A 24,658-nucleotide genomic window follows, 5' to 3' on the forward strand; every position below is an offset into this window, starting at 1 on the left:
ATACCCAAACATACCAAATTTCAGTGTCACACGTCATGTAAAACTCAAGAAAGTGACATTAATGATTTCTCATGGCGGCCATCTTGGATTTCAAAATGGCGGCCGACCCGATGGTCAAATCAGTTGGGGCCGGCAATATTTGAAATCAGCACCCCAAATTATACCTATATGCCAAATTTCAATACCGCAGTTCCTATAAAACTCGAGAAAATGATTGCAATAATATATCATGGCGGCCATCTTGGATTTCAAGATGGCGGCCATTTAGCCGCCGACCAAATGGTCAAATTGCTGGGGGCCGGCAATATTTGAAATAAGTGCCTCAAAATACCCCTATATGCCAAATTTCAGTGTCACATGTCATGTAAAACTCAAGAAATTGACATTTAATGATTTTTCATGGCGGCCATCTTGGATTTCAAAATGGCGGCCGACCCGATGGTCAAATCGCTTGGGGCCGGCAATTTTTGAAATCAGCGCCCAAAAATACCCCTGTATGCCAAATTTCACACTTTCTGCCAGATTCGAGCATCTTTTTCACATATCTACTGGACTATATGAAGAGTCTGTTGTTTACCAGGTTATAGAGGAGTCTGTAGAAAACTTAGATGGGCTATAATTTCAATAAATGTCTTAAAAGGTCTTGTTCGTATGACATATGGATATATATTTTCCTCTTTAGTATTTTTCTGACTTTTTTATAATTATGTTTAAAGATATTTTTACTCGAAGTTGTATGTTTCAATTTCTCTCTTTTTATGTGTGAATGTATTTGTTAAAACAAAAATCAACTATATCCCAAACGTAACATGCTGGGACGGGGAGCTCTCCACCGTTGTATTTTCAAAACTAATGTAAAAATGATCCCCTTTCTTCTCTTTATATAGGCTTTGGTGTGGAACCAAAATTTTTACTTAAAAAGCTATATGTAGTGTAAATTATTGTAAACGACATGCTATTTTGCACACGTCATAAACCCACACCCACTAAACTGTAAACACACTCACCCATCCGCACACACTTATGCAACAACAACTTCCAGTGTCAAACAAAACTTTATGAGATTGAGTAATACTGTGTGTTAACGATGATTAAACTTCCCCCAACAAAAACAAAACAAAAAAAGAAAAGGAAAAATACGTCTACTAGAAAGTTCTGACGCCACTGTAAACTAAACTTCCACGCCTAAATTATTTATAGGTCTACGCATAATGATAAAATGTCAACACTGTACAAAACTAAAGCAACAGAGACGCCTAAGTAAAGAACAACATAATACACTTTTAATCCTTTGTTTATCCATGGAGATTTCTGATAAAATCGCAATGTTCCCTTCTTCCTTTCATGTTCATGCAAATTAGGAGTAGCGGATCAAGCTCTTTGCAAAGAGGGGTTGGACCGGTTGGACCAAGTATTTGAAGAAAAAAAAGGGGAGGGGTTATCAATCCCATATGAAGGCATTTTGGGTTCTTCTCGATCACGTACACCGTCCTGACTACCTCCCTTTTTCTTCTTTTTTTAGGAAGTAGAAGAGGGGGAGGTAGGAGGGGGTTAACCTCCTTACCCAAAGATACGCCACTTATTTGTTTGTTTCCCCCATAACAATTGTTTTAACTTCCAATTTTTCATTCTCTCCTTCGCCACCCAGCGTAAACGTGTTTCTTGCCCACCAACATAAGAGAAATACACCCGATAACTAACTACCTAGCCATACTATTAGCCCGCCTGCTCTTTGTCATGTCTCTTTTATTCCTCCATCCATCACTGCCATGACAAAGAAACAAAGGTTTTGTTTCGTAATCACCGTGGTAGAATATGTTTTGGCTCCCGTAACTCCGCCTCTATATCCGACCTCGCTTTGTAATGTCAAATCAATCTAATTGGATCTTACAGATTACGATATTGAAAAGGGCCATATTCCCTAATACGCGGTCATATTTTACATGAGTATACCATTGTATTAGTAGTGTCTTTAATTTCGTTGAGAAGAAAGACATCGGACAATTTTTCAGAAAAGGAGGAAGGGAGAGAGAAAGAGAGAGTGAGAGATGAAGAGGAGGTGGGGGCAGTGAAACGATATAATATCGGCGACAGGAATTTTCATCTTCATTACAATTGTCATTTTTTAAATGAATATTACCTTATTAACATTGCCGGTGATTGCCTCCTGTGACCTCATCGGTGGCCTTCACCTGATCCGCTAATGAATTACAAAAAAAATGTAGTTTACGTTAAAAATAGTCATTATCCTTGGAGTGAACCTGCCTCACAATTATCTCTTATGAAGTCATGTTTTATTAAAGTGCGAAGCAGGAGTATAAAAAGTAATTACATGTAGTGAAAGTTTGACGAAAAGTGACGAGGGAACACGAAACCTTCTTTTTCAAAATTTTTAATCGCTAAACATCCTAAATGGAGAATCGGAAATGCAACTATAATGCTTATGGTGTGAACGGGCCCTTTTCAATTACCTGTTGAAATGCTGTCAGTCCGCCACACACTGCGCTTCTCTTAACAATGAACACAGTTCATTCACAGTTACGATCCCTTTGCTTTACGTTAGTTCATGGTTTCATAAGCTTCAGAAAGCATTATATGGTCAATTCCATGGGCCAACGAAAAACGTTAAAATTCCCCCTGATTTTTTTACCAAACTATGTGCCTATGCAACAAATTAGAAACCATCGAGCTCTTTAGTTCCAGTGGTATCCAAATAATTCTGAAGCTCAATTATGTATAGTTTTCTATGAAAAAAAAAATCTTGCTATTTTTGTTGTTGTTTAGTTTTGTGAAGTTATTATTGACAAATATTCTATCAATAAGAAATGACCCAAAGTGACTGGTATTGGCTTCATATTTGATATACAATTTTAGAGGATGAAAATGAAGACCTGAATTATCGGAAAACGTTGTAATCTCCATTGCTCACAATTACATGTCCATAAAGAACATTGTTAAGCTTGGTTCTGTTTGGCATATAACTAATGAACCTGCTTGTTGTCCTGACAACTATATACAAAAGCAGTACACGAATACCCGTTTAACAAGGAATGAGGTTTATGTCTTCTTAGCTCAAACATATTTGACAAATACACTTTAGATGCGCATTCAGGTTCAAAATGTAATGCCCGTTACTATGGCCATACGCATAAATTTTTTTTCCGGGGGGGGGGGGGCAAGATGCGAAAAAAAACTGTCGAAGAAACTCGAAAAAGACGGAGCGAAGCGAATAAGCTTGTCACTGGGCGATTTTTATTTGTAAAGTGAAAAATTGGAAGGATTAAGTGCATACTTTTGGGAATTTTGTGAAAATTTCAGTAAAAATGTAAGTTCTCAAACTTTTACGGGGAGTGCAATTGCATCCTGCCCCCTATGCTATGCAAACATTTTGCTTGATAACTACCATAATATTTTAATAGAAATTAATTATAAACAGACATGTCAGAGTCTTTAGGGTAATATAATATAATAATACAGACGTATTCAGTATGACAACGATGGTCTTTAGAAATAAGTGACAAAATTTGACAAAATATAGTTAACTTTAATAACAATAATAATAATGAAATATATCATTTATGAGGCGCCGATTATCTAATTTCGTATACAGTGGCGCACCCTATATTACACCGGTTGTAGCTCCAGCTGCTAAAGGCGCTTGGTGCATTCAAGGAATTAATCCTGCCGGGTACCCATTCACCTCAGCTGGGTTGAGTGCAGCACAATGTGGATATATTTTTTGCTGAAGGAGAACACGCCGTGGCTGAGATTCGAACCCACGACCCTCTCATTGAAAGACGAGATTCATGACCACTAGACCACGACGCCCCCAATGTAATGTAATGTAAATGTAATGTCTGTTACACTGGATTTTCTCACATTCAGTGACACTATAGGTCCTTACAACATTGGTATTGTGATTGAAATAAGAATAAAGCCCGTGATGTTTCAACTTTTTTCCTGATGCATTACGTTTTCTATTTTCTTTCAATCGACAGGTTGTCTGGCTGCGACTACAACATATCTTCAGCATCAGTTACCGACGTCTCGGCCTGGTTATTTCCCCAATGATGCCACGATACTCCGTCATCCCCCAACCATGTCATGATGCCCGGTGCTCCCTTTTGCGTACACCCCGTCAATAGAGCATTCGCTTCCCTAAGCGTTTCCATGGTGACGAGATTGGCAATTTCTAATTGATCATGCTTGATTGATTATCGTCTAGTCGTCCCGTAAAGAGCCATTGCGATATCACTTCGATTAGACATTTACTACAAGGGATTATTTCACTTTCAGATTACTCCTGCTGGAAAATCAATTTCGAAAGGGAAAAAAAATCAGAATAAAGAAGTATATCAGTTGGTCCCTGTCCATGAAAAGAATCAACTTGAAAACCCGCAAATGGATGAATTTCATCGCCTAAATTAATGGAATTTATTAAACTTGTGAATACATGAAATGACGCGTCACTTGACTTGTGGATTAGCGGCTAGGAGAACGGGACAACAGGAAGAGTATAATTGCCTCATCGCTTTTATGGACATAACGAACCACTTGGTTTGATAAATAACGGTCTGTTTCAAAAAACATAAATGTGATTGACCACATGCATCCATTGGTCGTTTCTCTGAAAATCAAGCAAGGATAAAACAAGAATTCGTGACAAATATAAGGCCAAAAGCCAGCTTCCCAGAAGGAAAAAACAACGACTACAAGACCGGGGATTCTCTTCCTCCCGGGAAACTGTTCGTGAAAATGCGAGGTAAATTCGTCTGGCCACGGAACCACGTGATGTTGGCAGAAGACTTCAGTCGCGATAATGATAAAAGTTTAATAGTTTGAGAGTGCTTGAGACGTCAATAAAGATCATCTTCGGGATTGGCCTGCAATTCACTGAGATCATAAAGTGGATGAGATCGATCAAAATAGCTCTCTCCGTAAACATGATGAAAGGCTGCAATGAATCTTAAGAATATGTATAAAAGTGTATAGATGCCAATCATGTGTAGCTCATGGAATAGATAACACTTTCTGGAGGAACGAACATGAGATTATTCATTTGGAATCCTTTGAAGTAGCATTTGTATTCCTGGTTGACGGAATTTCACCCACTATGATTGTGTCACCTCGTTGGTTACTCGAAAGACGGTTTCATAATTATGCTCATCTGTATAAACAGCGAATTTTTTAATAGCACGGTTAGCTCCCTGACAAAAATCAAACTTATATACATTCACTTTGTTTTTATTCGTTCACAGGATGCGTGACAAGAACCAAGTTTAAAATATGTTTCTGATTATTTGAAAGCATTACCAACGCCTGCAGAATCGGGTCCATTGATACTTCTGTGGGATCACAAAAACGTAATTACAGAATAAATCGTGAGTTTCGTGACTTTTCGTGGGAAATCATTTCAAAAATTAAAATAATTCTGAACATCGTTTGTCTTTGATATAAGGTATAATGGCACCTGCAGACTTTAGCAAAAGAGGTGGCCAGATATGCGGTTGCCAGTCTAAGTGGATGCACTGATGAGCTGATATCAATGTGATTGTACAATCTAACGATGGAGGCATATACATGGTGTCTCGTGGTTCTCCTCTGCGTCGTTGCCATAGTTGGCATACCTGGCAATATCCTCGTCATGCTTATTTACCAACGCAAAGCACGACGGTTGAGTATGAACGTTTACATTAGCGGTCTTGCCGCGGTTGACCTGTTCGTCTGCGCGCTGACCGGCTACCGCCTATACTCGTGGATCAACGAGAAACAATTTTACAACAACACGGCATGTCAACTCTTCACTTGGATTGGCTTCTGGAGCGAGATGTTAACCGCGTTTATAACAACCGCAATCGCGCTTGACCGCTACGTTTCTGTGTGTAAGCCTCACGCTGCGATCATAACCCCGGTACGCGCTTCAATCTCAATCGGCGTCTGTACCGTCGTAAGCGGTCTGCTTAGTTTGTTTTCGTTCCTGATCTACGGAGTCCACAGTCAGGAGTGCAAGATTATCAACGATGGACTTCTTTTGTACTTGTTTGCTACCTTGACTTTCAGTGCGTTTGCATTGCTAATGGGATCAGCGTTGATCTTCTATTGGCTCGTCTTTCGAGAAGTTCGAAAACGGACAAAGGTAGGACCGAGATTAATTGAAGTTAAACCAAGAAACGAATCGAGTACGCCGCGACCGGAACCGACAATTGTACGCTCTCATTCTCTCCCCTGCTCTCCAACCCATCGTCGCAACAAAAACAGCAAATGGAACCAAGCCCATCGGATGATGATCGCCAAGCAATTAGAACAGAAGGTGACACTTGTCAGTCTAGCTACATCATTTCAAGCAGGGCGTTTACATCCTTCGGCAAGTTTAGGTGTTGATACGGTTACAATTAGTCAGAATACCTTTTTAACCGCCGATTTTAATACATGGAACGTGAATCTACCGCGTCACAGTAGCGCCAACGGTCTGGACCTGTCAACAACGTCAGACTTGCGGTCACGCCCCTGTAGCGTACACAACTTCGGCAGTCAGATCGCGCTGTCGACGGCGTTTTGCCAAACCAAAGATACCACCCAGGACAAAGCCAATAACCAACCGGCGTTGCGACGACGGCGTACCGGTAAAATGCTGCTTCTTGCCACAGTCGTCTTCGTGATCACGTGGACCGCTCGATGTATCATGTGGCTCGTCGAATTTCAGGCGGAAACTTGGTGGAAAGAAATCCGACAAAACAATGACTTCGCTTTTGCTGTGCTCATCATTTTACAGCATATCTACTACACGACACCGGCTGTAAACCCCGTGATTTATAGTTACGTTAATCCAAGATTTCGAGAGGATTGTACAAAAGTAGTTCGAAGAATATGTAGGAGAAGAGAGGAGCTATAACAGAGACTTGAAATAGCAATTTCTTATTGTCAATTATTTGGAGACAGTCGACTCCCTGTTTTCTATATACTACAGAAACGAACATAATTATTTTTGTAACTGAGCCTACGCGTGTTGTGAAATATAAAACTTGACTGAGAATGTACATAATTATTTCTGAAATATTTTGTATATTCACATGTATATCTCATACCTATGTCTTTCTAAAACATGTCTTTCTTTGCGAAATTGATGCCTCGTGTAAAATCAGCAATACTTTGGTTCTGAAATACTCACCAAATACAAATATATTTGTTGTATATCTTTATAACAGTTGCACTTTCTACTGCGATAAACAAGTCAACCGCAGATCTACTGTCCAAAAACTAAATAAATATATTCGTTTAATCTTTAGTGTATTGACAATTATAAAGCGCTTAATAGTATTTCTGAGAGTTGCCACATGCGTTTATTAATATTAAATTATTATGATTACTATTTATTTCATCATTAGTATATACTTTATTTTAATTACTATCATGATCAATATCATCATCATCTCCTTCATCTCTATCGTCATGATCGTCATCATCATCTTCATCATCATCATCATAGTTTAGCAGTTGTAATAGTACCATCATTATTGGTATATAATATCATTTTAAAACCGTTGATTGATTGATTTAAAAACAATGTTCAGATGTTTAAAGGATAAGATAGAACAATAAAGGTTACATAGAAATCATAAACTTGACCAGAAAGTAGCAAACTCAGCCGGGCATGATCTCAATATGTAAGAACAAATGTAGAATTATGATAAAAACTAAATAAAACTACTTCAATTTAAATGTATGTTTGTAAATGATTATTAGAAACAATAGGATAATATTCCCAATTGCAGTATAGATATATTTATGAATTTATGATCAAGTGTTACGATTTATAATGACAAATCATTTGTTAAAGAATCTAAAACTCTTTCTGGATTTTATTTCAATTTGATTTGACTAGTTCTATGTTGTTCATGTAATATGACCTGCAACAAATCTTTCGCAATTCGATTAATGTACACCAAGATTGTATCTGCAAGTATATGATCAATTATTGACTGAATAAATCTGTTTGAATTCAATATTTGTTTCAACAAAAATGGAACCATTTCCAATCATCCCTATTTCCCATTGGATTTTCATTTTATCTCCGACATTTGGACATGTGGCGCCGGTTTTGAGCAAGCAACCGCCGCTGGAGTAAGTGATGGACAAACAGTCACTTCATAGGTGAGCTGGATGGAACTATTTTTTATGAAGCAGAGCTGAGGAAAGATGGTGTGTGCATTCAGCTCACTAAGAGAGAGGAAGAGAGAGAGAGAGAGAGAGAGAGAGGGGGAGGGGGTAGGAGGAATAGAAAGGGGCTAAGGAGGAGAGAGAGCGATCAATTATTAATACCACTAGGCATGCTAGGGGGAAATGCAGTCTCTTGCATATTTGACAAAATGAAGGTTGAACTGAAGCCCGCAACCTGCACATGAGTTAAAGATGTTTAGCTGCCATTACAAATTGATACTCGCATCGTCGTAAAAATATGAAGGGGTAACTGAAGTTAATTGCACGTTAGTTGAATATATTAAGCTACCATTACAAATAATTTTTTGCTTGGTTTTACCTGTTTTGCTTAACAATGAAAAGAATGTTCGTTTTTTTTATTATTCCTGTTACAATCTATTTGATTTGATATCTTACCATGAAACCAAGAATAAAAGCATTATCAGCATCAAATTAACATACACGTAAGCATCAATTTTTAATGTCAAGTGGTTCTTTCATATAGCTCTTCGTAAGTTGCGAAATACTAAACGCATGGCGGTTGACAATTTCTTTGCTATATGACGACCTCTATGTTTCAGATTCTGTCCAATTTGTTGTTCAGCTGAACAGCATTGGCTACACTAATACCTCAGTCACATTACCCCTATACGGCGAGTCGAAAACAGCCGTTTTAATATGTTTTAGTACCAGCTACATATTGTGGTTTGAATAAAAATGAATAAAACGGCTGTTTTTAATTCGCCGTATGGCCGCCGTAGGGGAAATGTGACTACGGTATAACCAGTATGCCCATAATCTTTATTTCTTTATCCGTTTTTTTTTGGATGAATGTGGAGGGACGGAAACAGCACAATTCCCACCGGCAGGCTAGTTGTCAGGGTCGTCACACTTCGAAACTAATTTGATCATAATTACAGACACACTTCAAATGTTTTCACGAAATCCTTCAACTCTCATAATACATTTGTGTCCTTACATGCCCCAAAATACTCATGACCCTGGGAAGCGGGGTTGCTGGGGAAACTGCAATTGTTCCACTATCACTTAGTCTAAACACATTTTTTACTGGACAATATGCTTCCCGCATTGGGTTAAATACTGCCCAAAATTGGTTGGACCCATCTCGTGCTGGTTAAATTTAACCCAATATTTTTTACAGTGCGTAAGAACATTATTATAATGGAGCTTAAAATAGTGTCCAATTGTCTAAAAGATTAACCAAACAACAGGTGTAAATTAATAACAAATCACAATAGCAACAGGAGTCGAGTCAGCAATACACAGACACGGAACACGTAGGGCTGCTAGTAGTAGACTGTTTTATGATTGTAGACGAAATGAATATTGGACGAAATGATGATTGGCCGAGATGGCAATTTGACATATTGGTGATTAGACCAACTGGCAGTTAGTAAAAATGATTATTAGACGAAATGTGTTTAGACTAAGTGATAGTAGACCAACTGCAGTTAGACCCAATGGAACATAGACGAAATGAAAGTAGACTAAGTGGTCATGCATAGACCATTTGCCTTTTAATAGACCAGTTGGCTATTGGACTAAATGGTAATAGACGTAATGAAAATTGACAAAGTGGCTATTGGACCAATTGACATACAATGCAATTAGACCAAAAGGCTATTAGACCAAATGATAATAGACGAAATGGTTATTAGACCAACTGGTTAATGGACAAAATGGTAATTGGACAAAATGGTAATTGGGCAATGTGGATAGTGGACCAACTGATGGTAGACAAAGTGACATTAGACCATGTGCTGAGCGGACAAAATGGCAGTAGACGAAATGGCAATAAACCTACAGTATGACTTCCTGTAGCTCAGCTTATGATAACCTTAAAAATTTAAGGTACGTTCACAAAATTCGTTTATCTGATATGAAAAGAGAATAAGAAAAACGAAATATTGAGTGAAAACTGATTCTGATTTTAATCTCATATTTTAATTAAAAAAACAAACAAAAAACGGTGATTTATGAATAATTCGTATCAGGAACGGAATATGTAAAATCATACAATATTTCATTTCCTCTTATTCCGTTTCCAAATCAGGAAAATGAATTACTGAGTATCAGATAGAACTGTCATTTTATAATCCATGCTTTCATACCGTTGACTTTCTTTTGTTGATGATTACAAATATTTCCAAGACTCGATTGATAAAGAGGCAATCGCATATCAACGGTTTAAAAAATGTACTGAATATCAGGGGCCCCATCTTACAAACAATCGTCTTAGAATGATTGATCCGATCAACATCAACTGTATGGAAATCCATCGATGTCATGATTTTTTTCTACAAAAAAATCTGCACAATGTCCTTTGTAAAGAAAGAGAAGCACACTGAAATTTAAGAAAACGATGAAAGTATGCGTTTATAGCATATCTAGATAATATTTTGAATAAACATCCATTTTAAATGTTGGTTGATGTTGCAAGCTTTCCATAGTTGTGGTTGATCAGATCAATTGCAACTATTTGTAAGACAGGGTCCAGAAGTTTTAAGCTACGCTTTCGCAGAATGAATTAGAAATGTATTTTCTTCATTCATTCACACAAACAGTCTTTAAAATGTCCTTTATTCAGATCAGTTAATAAAATATTTTCAGCTCGTGATTTACATTCCCTATTGATTATTAAATCACATGCACACCCTTTCCATAAATACAAAATTGCTGATAATGTCCCGTTTTAGGTCTAAATCGCCCTAAAAATTAAGTATTCACTTCAAAAATAAGAAAATTAGCTCGTGCTTTGCAATTCAATTAATCATTTGTTTAATTAAATGGCCACCATCTTCATGAGTCACTGCAACAGTCCATAACAGTTCCCTTTTCAGTCTAATGTAATACAAATTTGGGCTCGCGCTTCGTGTCTTGTTCATGACTACAAAAACTTGTCAGAATGTTCAATTTTCAGGTCTACGTACATTAAATGGAAATGCGTAATATAAATTCAAATGAATCAAATAAAAATTTAATATTGTTATTTGCGCTCGAACGATATATTTAGGCCTCATGAGATACTTTATCTTCTTTGTACGATTAATAGGTCTACCCCTCTAAAAAGCAATTTAAAAAAATCAGCTTTTAGCGGGAAAATGTGGATGATAGTGTGATAGTTATCTCTCCTCCTACACTCTTATAATGTTGGGCAACATATGTCCACACAACAATGTGTTTTAAAAAAATCCACCTCTGGGTAGTTTTCAACCAATACTTTAAAATTTTCACCCAAAGCACACATTATTGGTTTAAAACCTGCACCCATAATTGGATAAAGTTTTAAATTGTCACGGTTGCATCCAACGTCGGGGGAAAATGCCGTGAACCGCCATCGCGAAACTGTCGATTGTGTGGTAGCCCGTTTAACAGAAGCAAGATGGCAGTATTACTGTCTTTGTAAATGTTGGTTAAAGTCTCAACTGCTTTCCGTTAATTTCAACCAAACGAAGTGAGTAAGTGTGTGTGTGTGTGTTTTTTTTTTTTTTTTTTTTTTTTTTTGGGGGGGGGCTTGGGCTATGAGTATTGGTATTTTTATATACTTTGTGGTTTGTGCTAGGATAAAAAAAGTGGCTCTCGGTGACCCGCCCCCCGATATTTCATCCATCGCGGACTAATTTTTCAATAGCATGAGCCGCGGAACGGTTTGGAGAGCGAGGGGGCTGACCATTCAATAAATCATAACCAGATGGTCATTTCTACGTTATTGTACACGGTTTTAGAAAAAAAAGTGCCCCCCGCACCCCCCCCCCCGTTTCCGCGGCCCCTAAATAGCAATGTCCAGTGTCAAAAAACAAGTGAAGCAGTATCATGATTGTATTACAGAGCTGAAATATACATTGATAGTCTTTCCGAAAATGAGGTAAATTCAGGTAATTGCTTTTTTATTAATTTAAAGTAAATAAAAACAATAGAACATATAAAACAAAATTGGTAAAAGAACAACAGAACAGTGAAAGGATCCCTTGGTATTGAATAATTAAGTATAAAGTCGTCAGAATATATGTAATAGCACTTTAAAACAAAGTTAAATTCTTATGATTATATTTTTAGAAAACAATTCTCTGCATTTTTTTTCTTCGTAAAAATATCCTGTCAAAAATGTCGAAGAAGAATCGAGAATGCGTGATGTCTGACAATGAAATCAATACAAATAAGTTAGTGGATGCAACGAATTTTTTCCCTTCAGAGAAATACTATGTTTTTAATTTGATAAAAACACTGAAGTCACGTGCGACTGTGGACTTTGGAATGACTGAAAAGTGACAGGCCAAAAGATGAGTTAATAAATTTTAGACGAGATTATTGGTGTACAGATGGGGAGGGGGCATGGGGCCATGTACCCCCTAATAATTTTACTACCAAGAAAAATGAAAGAGAAGAGGGAAGAAAATTAAGGAAAAAGTGTGAAATATGGAACCATTTTCTGAATAAATCAAATCCTAAAAAAAATAAACCAAGATTTTTGTACTGAATAAAGTTCAAACGTTTGCTCCCTCGCTTCGCTCTCCCATATCTTTCTATAAATTTTGCCCCATACTCCATTTCTGCCCCCTCACAGTTTTGGCTCATTATACTCCAATGGACGAAAGTATTGCTTTCAACTAAAACATGAGTAAAAACATGTTGTGTGTCAATCTATTAATAACGCCATTCAACATCTGATATCAAACTTTAGCTAATAAAATTCAAACAAACAGGGTAGTCATATTTCGTTCGGGACGTGATAGGTCAGCAACTCTACATGCGAGATCACTTAACATCAAATTCAAGTGATTTATTGAACGATGTGGAAATTGACTTTGTCTATGTTTCATATATATAGTTCAAGTTCAAGTTCAGTTCAGGTTGTTTTTTCCATCATTAACATTATTGGAGCCTTGTGGCCCAGTGGATTAGTCTTCGGACTTTGAAACAGAAGGTCGTGTGTTCGAATCCCAGTCATGGCGTAATTTCCTTCGGCAAGAAATATATCCGCATTGTGCTGCACTCGACCCAGGTGAGGTGAATGGGTACCCGGTAGGATTTATACCTTGAACGCTTTAGCTATGAATATGGCGGCTCAGCTACAGCCGGGGTGATAATAGTTCTGATACCAAGTATCAAAGCGCAGTTGAGTATATATGCACATAGTAACTGCGCTATGTAAATGGACATACTTATGATGAAACAAATACAAATCAAACATAATATCATATATATAAACAAATACAAATAAAAATCAAATATGATTACAACATTATAACAAATCCCTGTATGGACATGAGGGGATCCACGCTCTACAAGCAATGCTGTTTAGTGGATAAGAAAATATATATCAAACAATGAAGAATAATGGGGACTTATTCGCTTGTGTATAGAGAAAACGATATATACACATTAGGGATAATGGGTCAGTGTCAAAGATATAAACCAGTGTATAATGTATTGGGGATCAAGGCCAAACGAGTATCTATCCATGAAGAGGATATGCCTATTTGAAGAGACCTGTCGTCAACAGTTCAAGGTGATCTTTGACATTCTTGAAACAGTAACCACGTGATGATGACATCACGTGGTTGACATACTGGGCCGCAGCCAAATTATTATAGGGAAGATGGGGGATAACATTCTCCCCCCACACACACACACTCTGCGCAATATCATACCGTCGGCAAACTCAAACTGTCGCGACAGCATTTATGAAGAAAAAAAAACACTAGAAAACGAAAGCAATAAATAATGAAGAAAAAAAAGACATAAGAAATTGTTTTGAAATATAAGAAAACAGTGTAGACCATTATGGGTTGTTGCATAAGCAGTTCAAGCAGTTCGTAAAGTCATATCAGCTGGTATGATAAAATAAGTGTCATTACCATTCATAAATCAATACGTAATTTAACAAACTCTGCAATTGTGGCTAAAAATACATATATTCTCATGATTAGTTCAAGTAGATCAAAACGAAAGATGCAAATTATATTAAGATGACAAATCCACTGGGGTTATTTCAAAATACAATCCCAATTTTACTCAGACATCAAGCCATGATTAAAGAAAAAAAAAACCTCCTTATTTTGGCATTTCACATTCCTTTCATTCGGAAAGTCCTTTTGTTAATTTTCGACACATTTAAGAAAGATCAATTTACCTAACGTCAGTATAGGGCATGGGCATAGACGCCCACGTTTTGGCATGTGCACGGATTGGATTTAATTTGAGTGTACTGCCACTAAATTAAAACTGTCATGTTGGATTGCAATTTATGTCGGATGAAACCCCCTGAGAGTTTGACATATTCCTTAAAAACATTCTCCATATATATCCATTTACATTCCATACCCCACTGAACACCTTCCCCATGCAAATCTACTGACAGTTCCACCTATACATTTCTTCGACTTTTCAACGGGTGTCTTTGTGATTATAATAACAGATAAAAGCGATCCGAAATATGAATACAACGCAAAATAGAAATCACGTGGTAAATATAAATAAACTGACCTCATCAAACAGTACTCTCACCCTTCCAAAAAGCAAAAAATAACTTATGCTTATGAGATCAGGCCCTGTTGTGACATTATGCGTTGATGCGACATTATCGGTTGTAGCAGACCCCAACCCTTCCATTGCGAGATTTTCATGTACCTCCTCTCAAAATCTTTGGGCTCAAGCACCGATCGATCAAAAGTAAACAAACTACATTTACTTCGTCATAAATGCGAGGGATCCCCCACATCTATCACAGAACATAGAGTAGTGGTCTCTTACTATATTTCCGGGCATTTTAAAAATTTCTTCAACGGTTTGAAAATGATTCTCTTGTCCTCTTCGGCACTGCTTGGACTTGCAGCGTTCCTCTTTCTTTTTTGGTTCGTTCGGCGTCCAAAAGATCTTCCACCGGGGCCATGGTCTCTGCCCCTAATCGGGTACCGGTTCGGTTCGGGATTGATTCATGAAACCTACGCCGAGTTGGCCAGGAAGTATGGTCCGGTCTTCAGCATCCGCCGAGGTCCTTTGCTCTTTGTGGTTCTGAATGACAAGGATAGCATGGTACAAGCGCTTGTGAAGGCAGGGGAGTTCTTTTCGGATCGTTTCATACCCGGGCATGTCAGATGGGGCATTCCGGATGCTAAAAAGAATGGTAAAGTATTCATTTTGGTCAGCTTTAGAGATTTCTTATCCCCCCAAAATGACTCGGAGATGCTAGGGTAACAGGGTGAGGAAATATCATGTAATGCTTGCGTACATTACTGTTAAATAATGAAGAAGATTGAAGGGATTGACATGCTTGCCATCTCTGTCTCCCTAACCAGAAGTTTCTCACCACAAGCAATTATTGATGCAATGAAGATTAAAGTTGAATTAAGAAGACGATTCCAAATATTGAGATATTAACATTAATAGCAACCTTACAACCCCCCAAACACTAAGAGGTGATTCGACCCTCCATTTTCTTTTTTCAAAATAGTGAATTTGAACGATTTATCCCTACCCATTTCCCCTGAGTTCGCTCCTGCAATGCCTACCGAGACGGATGTTCTCTGACTGTGACGTCACCGGGGGGGGGGGGGGGGGGGGTATTCGGTCCCGGTATGCACGTACGCCTTCATATTTACTTTTGTGTCAAAACTTCATTTTATCGCTATTGATTTTATGTGAACGACATTGAAAGGAAGTAATAATTATTCAAAGTCATATAGTCAATTATATGTCCCTACATTGTTAAAACTGTTCTTCTTTGTAGCGATTTTAGACGATTCTAATGCCTTGTTTTCGTTCGGGACTATGTGGAACCCATATTTATGAAAACCCCCTTCTTAATTCAACTTTAAGTCTAACGGGAATCGAGAAAGGGGTGAAAGAACATAAATGGATGTATGAATATAACTAAATCCTTGTGATCGAAATTGAAAGCGGTATGCTTTAATACCAATATAAGAATAGGGCTTCGTCTTTTTGTTGGTTATCTTTGGGGTTTTTCAACAATATAGTGCCAGCACTTATCCAAAATATCGGTTTCTACAGTTACCATGGTAACAATTAAAACCAAGGATTTAAGTCAGTGTTGACAGTTTTCTGACACAACCTCGTTGCATGGTTGCGTTGCGCCTTTGGAATTCTTTACAAATCCAACTCTGTAATTGTAACATTCAGCTCTTGAATTTTAACATTAATGCCTATCTTTTCCAGAAACTGTAAGAATAATGTAACTATGAAAGACTACATGTGCCAGCCAGCGCCGTAGAATTTGTTTAACATAATGACGCTATGTTCATTACCATCATCCTCATCACCATCGTCATCATCATCTTCTTCATCATCATCATCATCATCATCATAATCATCATCATCGTCGTCATCATCATCATCATCATAATCATTACTCTGTCAATTGGGATCTGTCGTGGCTTATCGGTAATAATGAAACGTTTGAAGCGATGTTCTTCTATAACCCCTCCTTCAACTGTATTTCCCCCCAATAGCTGCTATTGCTTGGAGCCAAGGTAAACCATGGGATGACCAACGGAAATTCTCGCTTCCTGCTCTGCGCTCATTTGGCTTGGGAAAGAGGAGCCTCGTGCCACAGATCAACCTTGAGGCTCGCTATCTGGCCGAGGAAATCAAGGCTTTTCGTGGTGAACCCATGGATCCTTCGACCATCTTGAACAAAGCAACTGCAAACATCATAGTACAATTGCTCTTCGGTCGTCGGTATGAATACGATGATTCTGAATTCATTGACGTTATGAAGGCAATGACGCGTGCCTTCGGTTTGGTCTCTGATACTGACCCAGTCAATATCTTCGAACCACTCGTCCACTTGCCACGGTATAAGCAGTACCGCGACAGCATGATCAAGCTAAGGGACTTTATCGTCTCTCATCTCTCCAGTCACCAAGAAACGCTCCAGGAAGACAACATTCGCGACTTCTCCGATGCATTTCTGTCTCATGGCATCTCGAAAGACTACTCCATTAACGAATTCTCAAGAATCACCCTAGACTTCTTTGCCGGAGGTACTGAAACAACATCAGTGTTTGCTTCATGGGCGATGCTTTATCTAGCTTCTTACACTGATATACAGACGAAGGTATGAATATATCCTTGCTTCCTTCCTCTGTATTCTATTCATGAGGAATACTAGAGGTTTCATTTCCAATGCTGATTCCATTTGAACCTCAGGCATTTTTTAGAATAAAAATTTGCTCTTGGTCTCTCCGTTTATATTTGCTTTGGTGGAGAAATCTTTAAATAAACAAATTAAGGCCTGTACGTAATCTGCCGATAAAAATCGTGTCATTTAGCGATTTTTGAATTCTCGAGAAATATCCCGTAATAACATGTGGAAAATGGAATTAAACTCGGGTATGTTTTATGAGGTACAAAGCGCCCCCAAAACCCCCAAATCTAAAGAAGTAATAATATCACTCTCGTGCGCCTTGAACAAACTTTGCTTGCAGAGAACATGATGGAAACGAGGCAAAATCTACTACTTTTTTAAAATAAACAATTATTGTGAATTTAAGAGAGTTTTCATACAAAACATTACACTGTTTCCCTTTCCCTGTAATCTCGTTGTTTAGCACCTAACCTCTTCTTATTTCAGTTTGTTTGTTTATTTGTTTGTTATTTAATTTCGTTCATTTGATCGATCCAATTACCATGGGTAGGGACATTGCTTGCTACAAAATGTAAAGAAAATTAAGACATAACTTCCCCCTCTTATCATTCCAAACAGGTACAGAGAGAGCTCGATGAAGTTGTCGGGCGTGGCCGACAGCCAACCATCGACGACCGTCCAAATCTTCCATACTGCGACGCCACTGTGCTAGAGATAATGCGGATCCGCCCCGTCCTTCCAATCTCTCTGCCTCACATGACGTCAGCAGATGTCCCCCTTGGAGCTTACACGATTCCTAAAGGAACCATCATTGTTCCTAACATATGGGCGGTCCATCACGACCCGAAGGAGTGGCGTGATCCTTCTGAATTCAACCCGGACAGGTTCTTAAGTGCTGACGGTCAGAAAGTGGTGAAACACGATGCCTGGATGCCTTTCAGCGTTGGTAAGCCATCCGGTGGGTCAGGGGCGGATTAAGGGGGGGGGGCACACTTTTGTTTCAACGGCATTTTTACATTACAAATTTTAATTTTGCTTCTCAAAAGGGGGGGGGGCACGGCCGGCTCTGCCCCCCCCCCCCTGGATCCGCCAGTGCGGTGTGTGTTTCATAAAGCTGTTCGTTAGTTAAAAGCGACTTAAAGAACGACTGGCGAAACCTTCTTAAGTGCTAAATAATCACCAATGGACATTTTATAATGAATATCATGTACCACAAGAAAGGATCACCAGTCATCTTAAACTAACTCTTAACTTACGAACAGCTTTATGAACTTTTATGAATTGGCACCTGACAGTGTAAAAACTGGGACGTTGAAATCGACACCAGGGCCGGTTGCATAAAAGAAAAACTTTGCCAATTGTTGTTGCCAGAGTTTTTAATGTGTAAAATTCAGTGGTATAATTTTGTTTGCCAGAATTTTTTTTTATGGCAAAAGTTGTATGCATCAGGCTCCAGATGGTGTCAGTAATGAAACAATATGGTTTAAAGATCTCTGCCCATAGATTTCTGTATATGCGTATTTGAATCAAGGGAACATAATGTCAAAGAATTAAAGACAGTTTCTATTCAAGGTGTTGATAATACTATTAATGATGATGATGGTCATAGATTCTGATCAAGTACCTTTACTGAAGGACCGAGTAGAGCGCTGTAAGTAAAAACACACACCCGGGTCGGGACAGTTTTAGAGCAATAAATGTCAGTGTCTACACTGTTAGAAAATTTATCCTTAAAATAAAAGAAGTTCCTGCAGCAGAGTCTCGAGAACACCTGTAATCTTACCAGATTGTGTAATCTTACAGGAAATTGGTATTTGGTGTATGGAACCTTACAATCTTCCTTAAAGAAAACACCCCTTTCCCCTTTTTAACATACCTGGGGTCCGTTGCAGAAAGAGTTGCGTTTAAGGACGTTCCACAGTTAAAGTGAAATCCATGTCATTTTCACCAAACTTTGTACATATATACTTTAGAACCTTAACATTCGAAATATGCAAAAATTAACATAGGTCCATGTGCTTGATTTTTTGCTATAAAGCTTCAAAGTTCACCCAAATTGATGTTCTTAAGAATCGCGTATTCACAAGAATTTGGCATTTTTAGACCGCCCAAGATTACTACAATGAGTTTAAACCTCTATTACTCTGTCAAAATACACGAAAAAGTCATGAAATTTCGCAAGAGAGTTAATAATTGTATCATTAGAATGGAGAATCTATTTATAGTGCTATTTGTTTTGCAATTTTAAGTTTAACAGAACTGTCATTTCTTAAAAATGGCGTAAAAGATAACAAAATCCCAATTAAAAAAATGTGAAATTTCAGTAACAAACTACAAACGTACAATAAATGCTGCACTTTATTCAAAATCCATGTCATTTTCACCAAAATTTGCAGAGTTGTAGAGGAAGGTATACCTAAGAGGTACAAACATTAAAAAATAGGGGTTCATGTGCTTGTTTTTAAACCAACAGCATTTTTATTAGAGCAAATGTGCTTTTTAAAACACCAAAAATGCGCCGAATGCTTTGTATCTATGTGAAGAAAAAATCAAAACCACTCTACCATTTATTCAAACTCGGGGTAATATTCGTGATTCTTGGCAGCACTGCAGAGTAAAGTATTTTGAAATTGTAGAGAATTTTTTCTTTGAATGGTCCATGGAATAATTCCATTTATTAGCTTCATGAAATAACGCATCGGATCTGCAGTTAAAGTGCAGAAGATGAGAAAAATCAGCTCATACCCGCAGCTAATTAGTCACCTGTTCATCCATTGTGACGTCAGCGCGCAGAGTGTAAACTATGCGCAGATTATAATGCGCACAAACATAACTGTGGAACGTCCTTAACGCAAGTCAAAAAATCAATCGCAAGTCCCAAATGCGCGCTGTTGATTGGTTGAAAATCAAGTTGCGCATGATTTTTAGAGTTGCGATTGATTGCAACTCTTTCTGCAACGGACCCCTGGTGGGTGTTTCATAAAGCTGTTCGTAAGATAAGAGCGACTTTAAGAACGACTGGTGATCCTTTCTTGTGGTAAACGGTATATTCATTGGCGATGGTTTAGCGCGTAAGAAAGGCTCACCAGCCGTTCTTAAAGTCGCTCTTAACTTACGAACAGCTTTATGAAACGGCCCCCTGTTCTGTTAAATTGCAGAAAAAATCCTGTTTTATGAATTTACAGAATGATTCTGCTATTGCTTTCTGAAAAATCATCTTTTTTTTCTGTAAAATCAGGTTTTTTTTAACAGTGTAGAGAAAAGTGTTACTCGAATCTTAATTGATTAATTTTCAAACGTACAAAGTGTTTTTTTTTCGCAGGCCGTCGCGATTGTCTGGGGCTTCAACTCGCCAAGATGGAGATGTTTTTGCTCTTCACCAATCTCTTCCAGCAGTTTGAATTCAGGTTTCCTCCAAACCAGCCAACCCATAGTATGCGAGGAAGGTTTGGGTTATCCATGACTCCAGAACCTTTCAAAGTTTGTGCCATTGAACGCTAGGTTTTGATGTTTTCACAAGCTATATAGAAACGAGATAGAAAGGACCTTGAAAAATAAAACAACTTGAAATCAAACATGGCCATACTCAGTGAGAGGGGGAGGTTGAAATAAATAAAAAATTACTGAAGATTTTCACCAAAGTCGCCAATTTCACTTTAAAAAATACAAATATGGAAAGAAAAGCGCTCCCGTGAAAAGCTCAGTAGATTTCCTCTCTCGCTTTCGAGTTTCTTCGAAACTTTGTTCGGATCTTGCCCCTCCCCCATCCCCACCAGGATAAAAGAAAGAGTCTGAGTATGGCAACGCAGTCGATGTAGTCCTTTAAATCAATGTTCACAAGTACAAATTAAGAGTTGACTCTTCTTGGCCTGTGTATTACAATAGAAGACTGAAATCACTTTGCAAAATTTTTAATGGATCTGCATCCATTGCAAATTTAATACTGCAATCCAGCGGCGGATCTAGGGGGGGGGGGGGGGCTATCCCGCCCGCGAAATTATTTTTCCCACCGAGTTCTGGACCAACATAAACATATGAATATTCATGAATTGCGTCTTCGGATTAAGAGTACGCATGCGCGTGGACTTCGTCTCGACCAGTGCCGGTCGTAAGCATTCACGTTGCTCAGAATGAATTAGCATCGTCAAATTACCCGGTACCCTTACATAGTTACATAGGCCTTATAGGCTTAGATCTATATATATATATATATATATATACATCAAATTCTTAAACACTTATCAAACTAGCTGCCATTAATGGCAAGACATGTGCTAGGCTAGGGCTAGCTTAGGCTAGCGCATTAACTTTTAATACCTCAAATCTGGACCTGTCTAATGCCTAAACCTAATAGTAATAGCCGACTAATGCCATGGTTAACTTCGAACCGGTAAATTCCGAACTTTACGTTTGATTTTATTTACCATGGTTTAATATGTCTAGTCCGTATACAGAACCAGTCCTAGATCTAAAAAAAGATATCTTAGTTCTAGTCTAGTCTCTAGATCTAGACTCTGATCTACGCTGTATCAGCATGGAACAACTAGTGTACCAAAGGGGGGGGGGGGGGCAGACTGCCCCCCTGACGACGATTTACAATTGATCCAGGGGACGTGCCCCCCCCTTTGAGAAGCCAAATTAATAATTTTTAATGTCAAAATGCAACAAAAAAAGACTTATGTCCCCTCTTTTGAACGTGAAGATCTTTTTTTTTTTTTTTTTTTTTTTGCTTGTCAAATTTTTTTCAGCTAAGAAATCCTTAATTTGGTGTGAAGACGGGGATCAAGATCACTGACGTTAGTTTGTGCCTGACGTTAGAATACGTTCCATGCACTGCAGTGGCGTAGCTAGGATTTTTTTCCTGGGGGGCACTGGGGGGTCCTTGCTTTTTCAGAAGGGGGACACCGGCCATTTTTTCCGGTGTGTGTGTATGTGTCACAAGGGCGGATCGGACTTTCGCCAATAGGGGACGGGGCCCAAAATTATCTTCACCTATATTTTCCCGAGCAGTAATTTCTTAGTTTTATTCTTATAAAACAACATAAACATGAAATAATCTCATAAGCCTTATAAAAAGTGTGAGCGCGAAGCGCGAGCGATTTTGGGCAATGGTATGTGTGATCCTGAACAAGATTCGTATGTAACTAGATGGCAGAGGCGTCGATCCTGGGGGGGGCAGGGGGGGCGATCGCCCCACCAATGAAAATATTGGGGGGGCAAACATATCATTTTGCCCCCCCAATAATTCCGGATATGCATTAAAAAAAAAAAAAGTAATGTTCAGCAAGCGAGATTGAGATACACAACTCGTTCTTTATTTAAAATCGTGCTCAAAATGTCCGCTTTTCAGATTGGAATATAAAAATTTTCAGCTCGCGCTTCGCGCTCGCATCATTTCTGTAGCAAAAACCCATACTTTTCATGATTAAATTGGTGAATGTAAATGTCCCATTTTCAGTTCTAAGCCTCAAAAGAACTGCTTCAATTTGCAATCATCTTTTCTTGGATATATAGCTTGTTCTTTATCAAAAACGTCCAGTAAACTGTCATTTTTTTCAGATCGAAATATCAAAATTTTCAGCTCGCGCTTCGCGCTCGCATCTATTCTCTTTTAGATACAAATCTTAATCATTGGTACCAAAAATGCTTAGAATATCAAGTTTTCAGCTCAGAATATAAAGAAATTTGAGCTCACTCTCGGCACTCGTACTATCTGTGTAGTGAGATACGTGTCTGTGTCTCATGAGTCATACATATATATAGATATATACATATATATATATATATATATATATATATATATGTGTGTGTGTGTGTGTGTGTGTGTGTGTGTGTGTATATAATATATATATATATATGTATGTGTGTGTGTGTGTGTGTGTGTGTGGGTGGGTGTTTTGTACGATCGAGCGCCTTTGGAACGTTAATGATTTCGCCCCCCCAATCTGAAAAATGGATCGACGCCCCTGCTAGATGGTTACTGCAAACGCCAAGTACGAGCAGAAATTTGTATTAACTGTTCTAGCATTATCGAAAAGGGACCTGTTAAGGACTACTTTCAGTTACCCACGAAGACGGTATATATTTCAAAAATGCGAGCGCGAAGCGCGAGCAATTTTTGACATTCCGACCTAAAAAAATTTGTATTAATAAATGGGATAGGTATGAAACTAAACAATTGAAGCGAGCGCAAAGCGTGAGAGGAAGAAAATTGAGATTTTAGACCTAAAAGCAGGACACTCTATTCATTTTTGTAATCATAAATAGGATAGTGGTAATTGGGTATCATTAATAATGCGATCGTGAAGCGTGAGCAGACAATTATTGATATTCTGATGTGAAACTGGATAATTTAAGTAAATTTTAAATAAAGAACATGCAGGCTATCGCGCATGTTTGAGATTTAGACCTAGAATCTGGGCATTCTGAATACATTTGTCTAATGGAACATTATGGAATACACGTAGACATTATGAACTTGGCAAATCAAACAATGTGACCACGCAGCGTGAGCTTAAAATGCTGATATGTAGACCATAAAACGGACGTTTTACAGATACAGAGCACTTAAATTTGTAAATGAAAATAAATAATAATGAAAGCTCGAACAAAGTGCGAGCTAAAATATGATTTGTCTATTGACTTCAAAACTTGCTCCATATCAGCCTATTGAGCAAGATATGAATATCATCGAACAGGCAATTCTGGCGCGAAGCGCAAGCAAAAATGTTTATATAGTAACATGAAAGATTTTTTTTTTCAAGTCTTCCCCTCACATTATTTCATTCCCTCACCTTCCTCCACTTATTTTCCTCTTCTTTTTTTTTCTTCTGTCTTTATTCTTCTTTTCCTTTTTCTTTTCTTATTTCTCCTCCCCTTTTTTTTTGCTCTGCCAATTTTTTTCTGGGGGGGGGGGGGGGCACGTGCCCCCCAGGCCCCCCACCCGTATCAACGCCACTGATGCACTGGCGTACCTAGGATTTTCCAAAAGGGGGGCAAATTTTTGGAGGATATTTCGTCCGCGAAAAAATGTGACAAGCCCCCCCCAAAAAAAAAAAAAAAAGAAGAAGATCTTCACGTTCAAAAGAGGGGGCATACGTCTTTTTCATTGCATTTTTACATTACAAATTATTAATTTGGCTTCTCAAGGAGGGGGGGGGGGCACGTCCCCTGAATCAGTTATGACTCGTCAGAGGGGCAGTCTCCCCCCCCCCCCCCCTTGGTACACTAGTTGTTCCATGCTGATAAATCGTAGATCAGAGTCTAGATCTAGAGACTAGACTCGAACTAAGATATATAAAAAAAATTAGATATAGGACTGGTTTTGTATACGGA

The 24,658-nt window shown here is 38.3% G+C and overlaps 2 protein-coding genes across 2 annotated transcripts; both read left to right on the forward strand.

Annotated features, from left to right (window-relative positions):
* The first annotated feature begins 4,003 nt into the window (after positions 1–4,003).
* On the forward strand, positions 4,004–8,232 carry LOC129276167 (growth hormone secretagogue receptor type 1-like). The gene has a single exon (XM_054912595.2). It carries the CDS (start codon positions 5,567–5,569, stop codon positions 6,890–6,892), a length of 1,326 nt encoding a protein of 441 aa, XP_054768570.2. The 5' UTR covers positions 4,004–5,566; the 3' UTR covers positions 6,893–8,232.
* Positions 8,233–14,917: 6,685 nt separating this feature from the next.
* Positions 14,918–21,363, forward strand: LOC129276166 (cytochrome P450 2U1-like). Its single transcript, XM_054912594.2, has 4 exons — positions 14,918–15,343; positions 16,686–17,293; positions 17,942–18,269; positions 20,646–21,363. Exons 1-4 carry the CDS (start codon positions 15,013–15,015, stop codon positions 20,822–20,824), a joined length of 1,446 nt encoding a protein of 481 aa, XP_054768569.2. The 5' UTR covers positions 14,918–15,012; the 3' UTR covers positions 20,825–21,363.
* The last annotated feature ends 3,295 nt before the right edge of the window (positions 21,364–24,658 follow it).

This window comes from Lytechinus pictus, chromosome 14 (assembly GCF_037042905.1).
Source record: "Lytechinus pictus isolate F3 Inbred chromosome 14, Lp3.0, whole genome shotgun sequence".
Taxonomy (NCBI): domain Eukaryota; kingdom Metazoa; phylum Echinodermata; class Echinoidea; order Temnopleuroida; family Toxopneustidae; genus Lytechinus; species Lytechinus pictus.

Excerpts from the sequence above, each read along its gene's own strand:
- LOC129276167 (XM_054912595.2), top strand. The coding sequence starts at position 5,567 with ATGGAGGCATATACATGGTGTCTCGTGGTTCTCCTCTGCGTCGTTGCC.
- LOC129276166 (XM_054912594.2), top strand. The coding sequence starts at position 15,013 with ATGATTCTCTTGTCCTCTTCGGCACTGCTTGGACTTGCAGCGTTCCTC. Across the intron at positions 15,344-16,685 it reads TCCGGATGCTAAAAAGAATG|CTGCTATTGCTTGGAGCCAA; the intron begins GTAAAGTATTCA and ends TCCCCCCAATAG. Across the intron at positions 18,270-20,645 it reads CTGGATGCCTTTCAGCGTTG|GCCGTCGCGATTGTCTGGGG; the intron begins GTAAGCCATCCG and ends TTTTTTTCGCAG.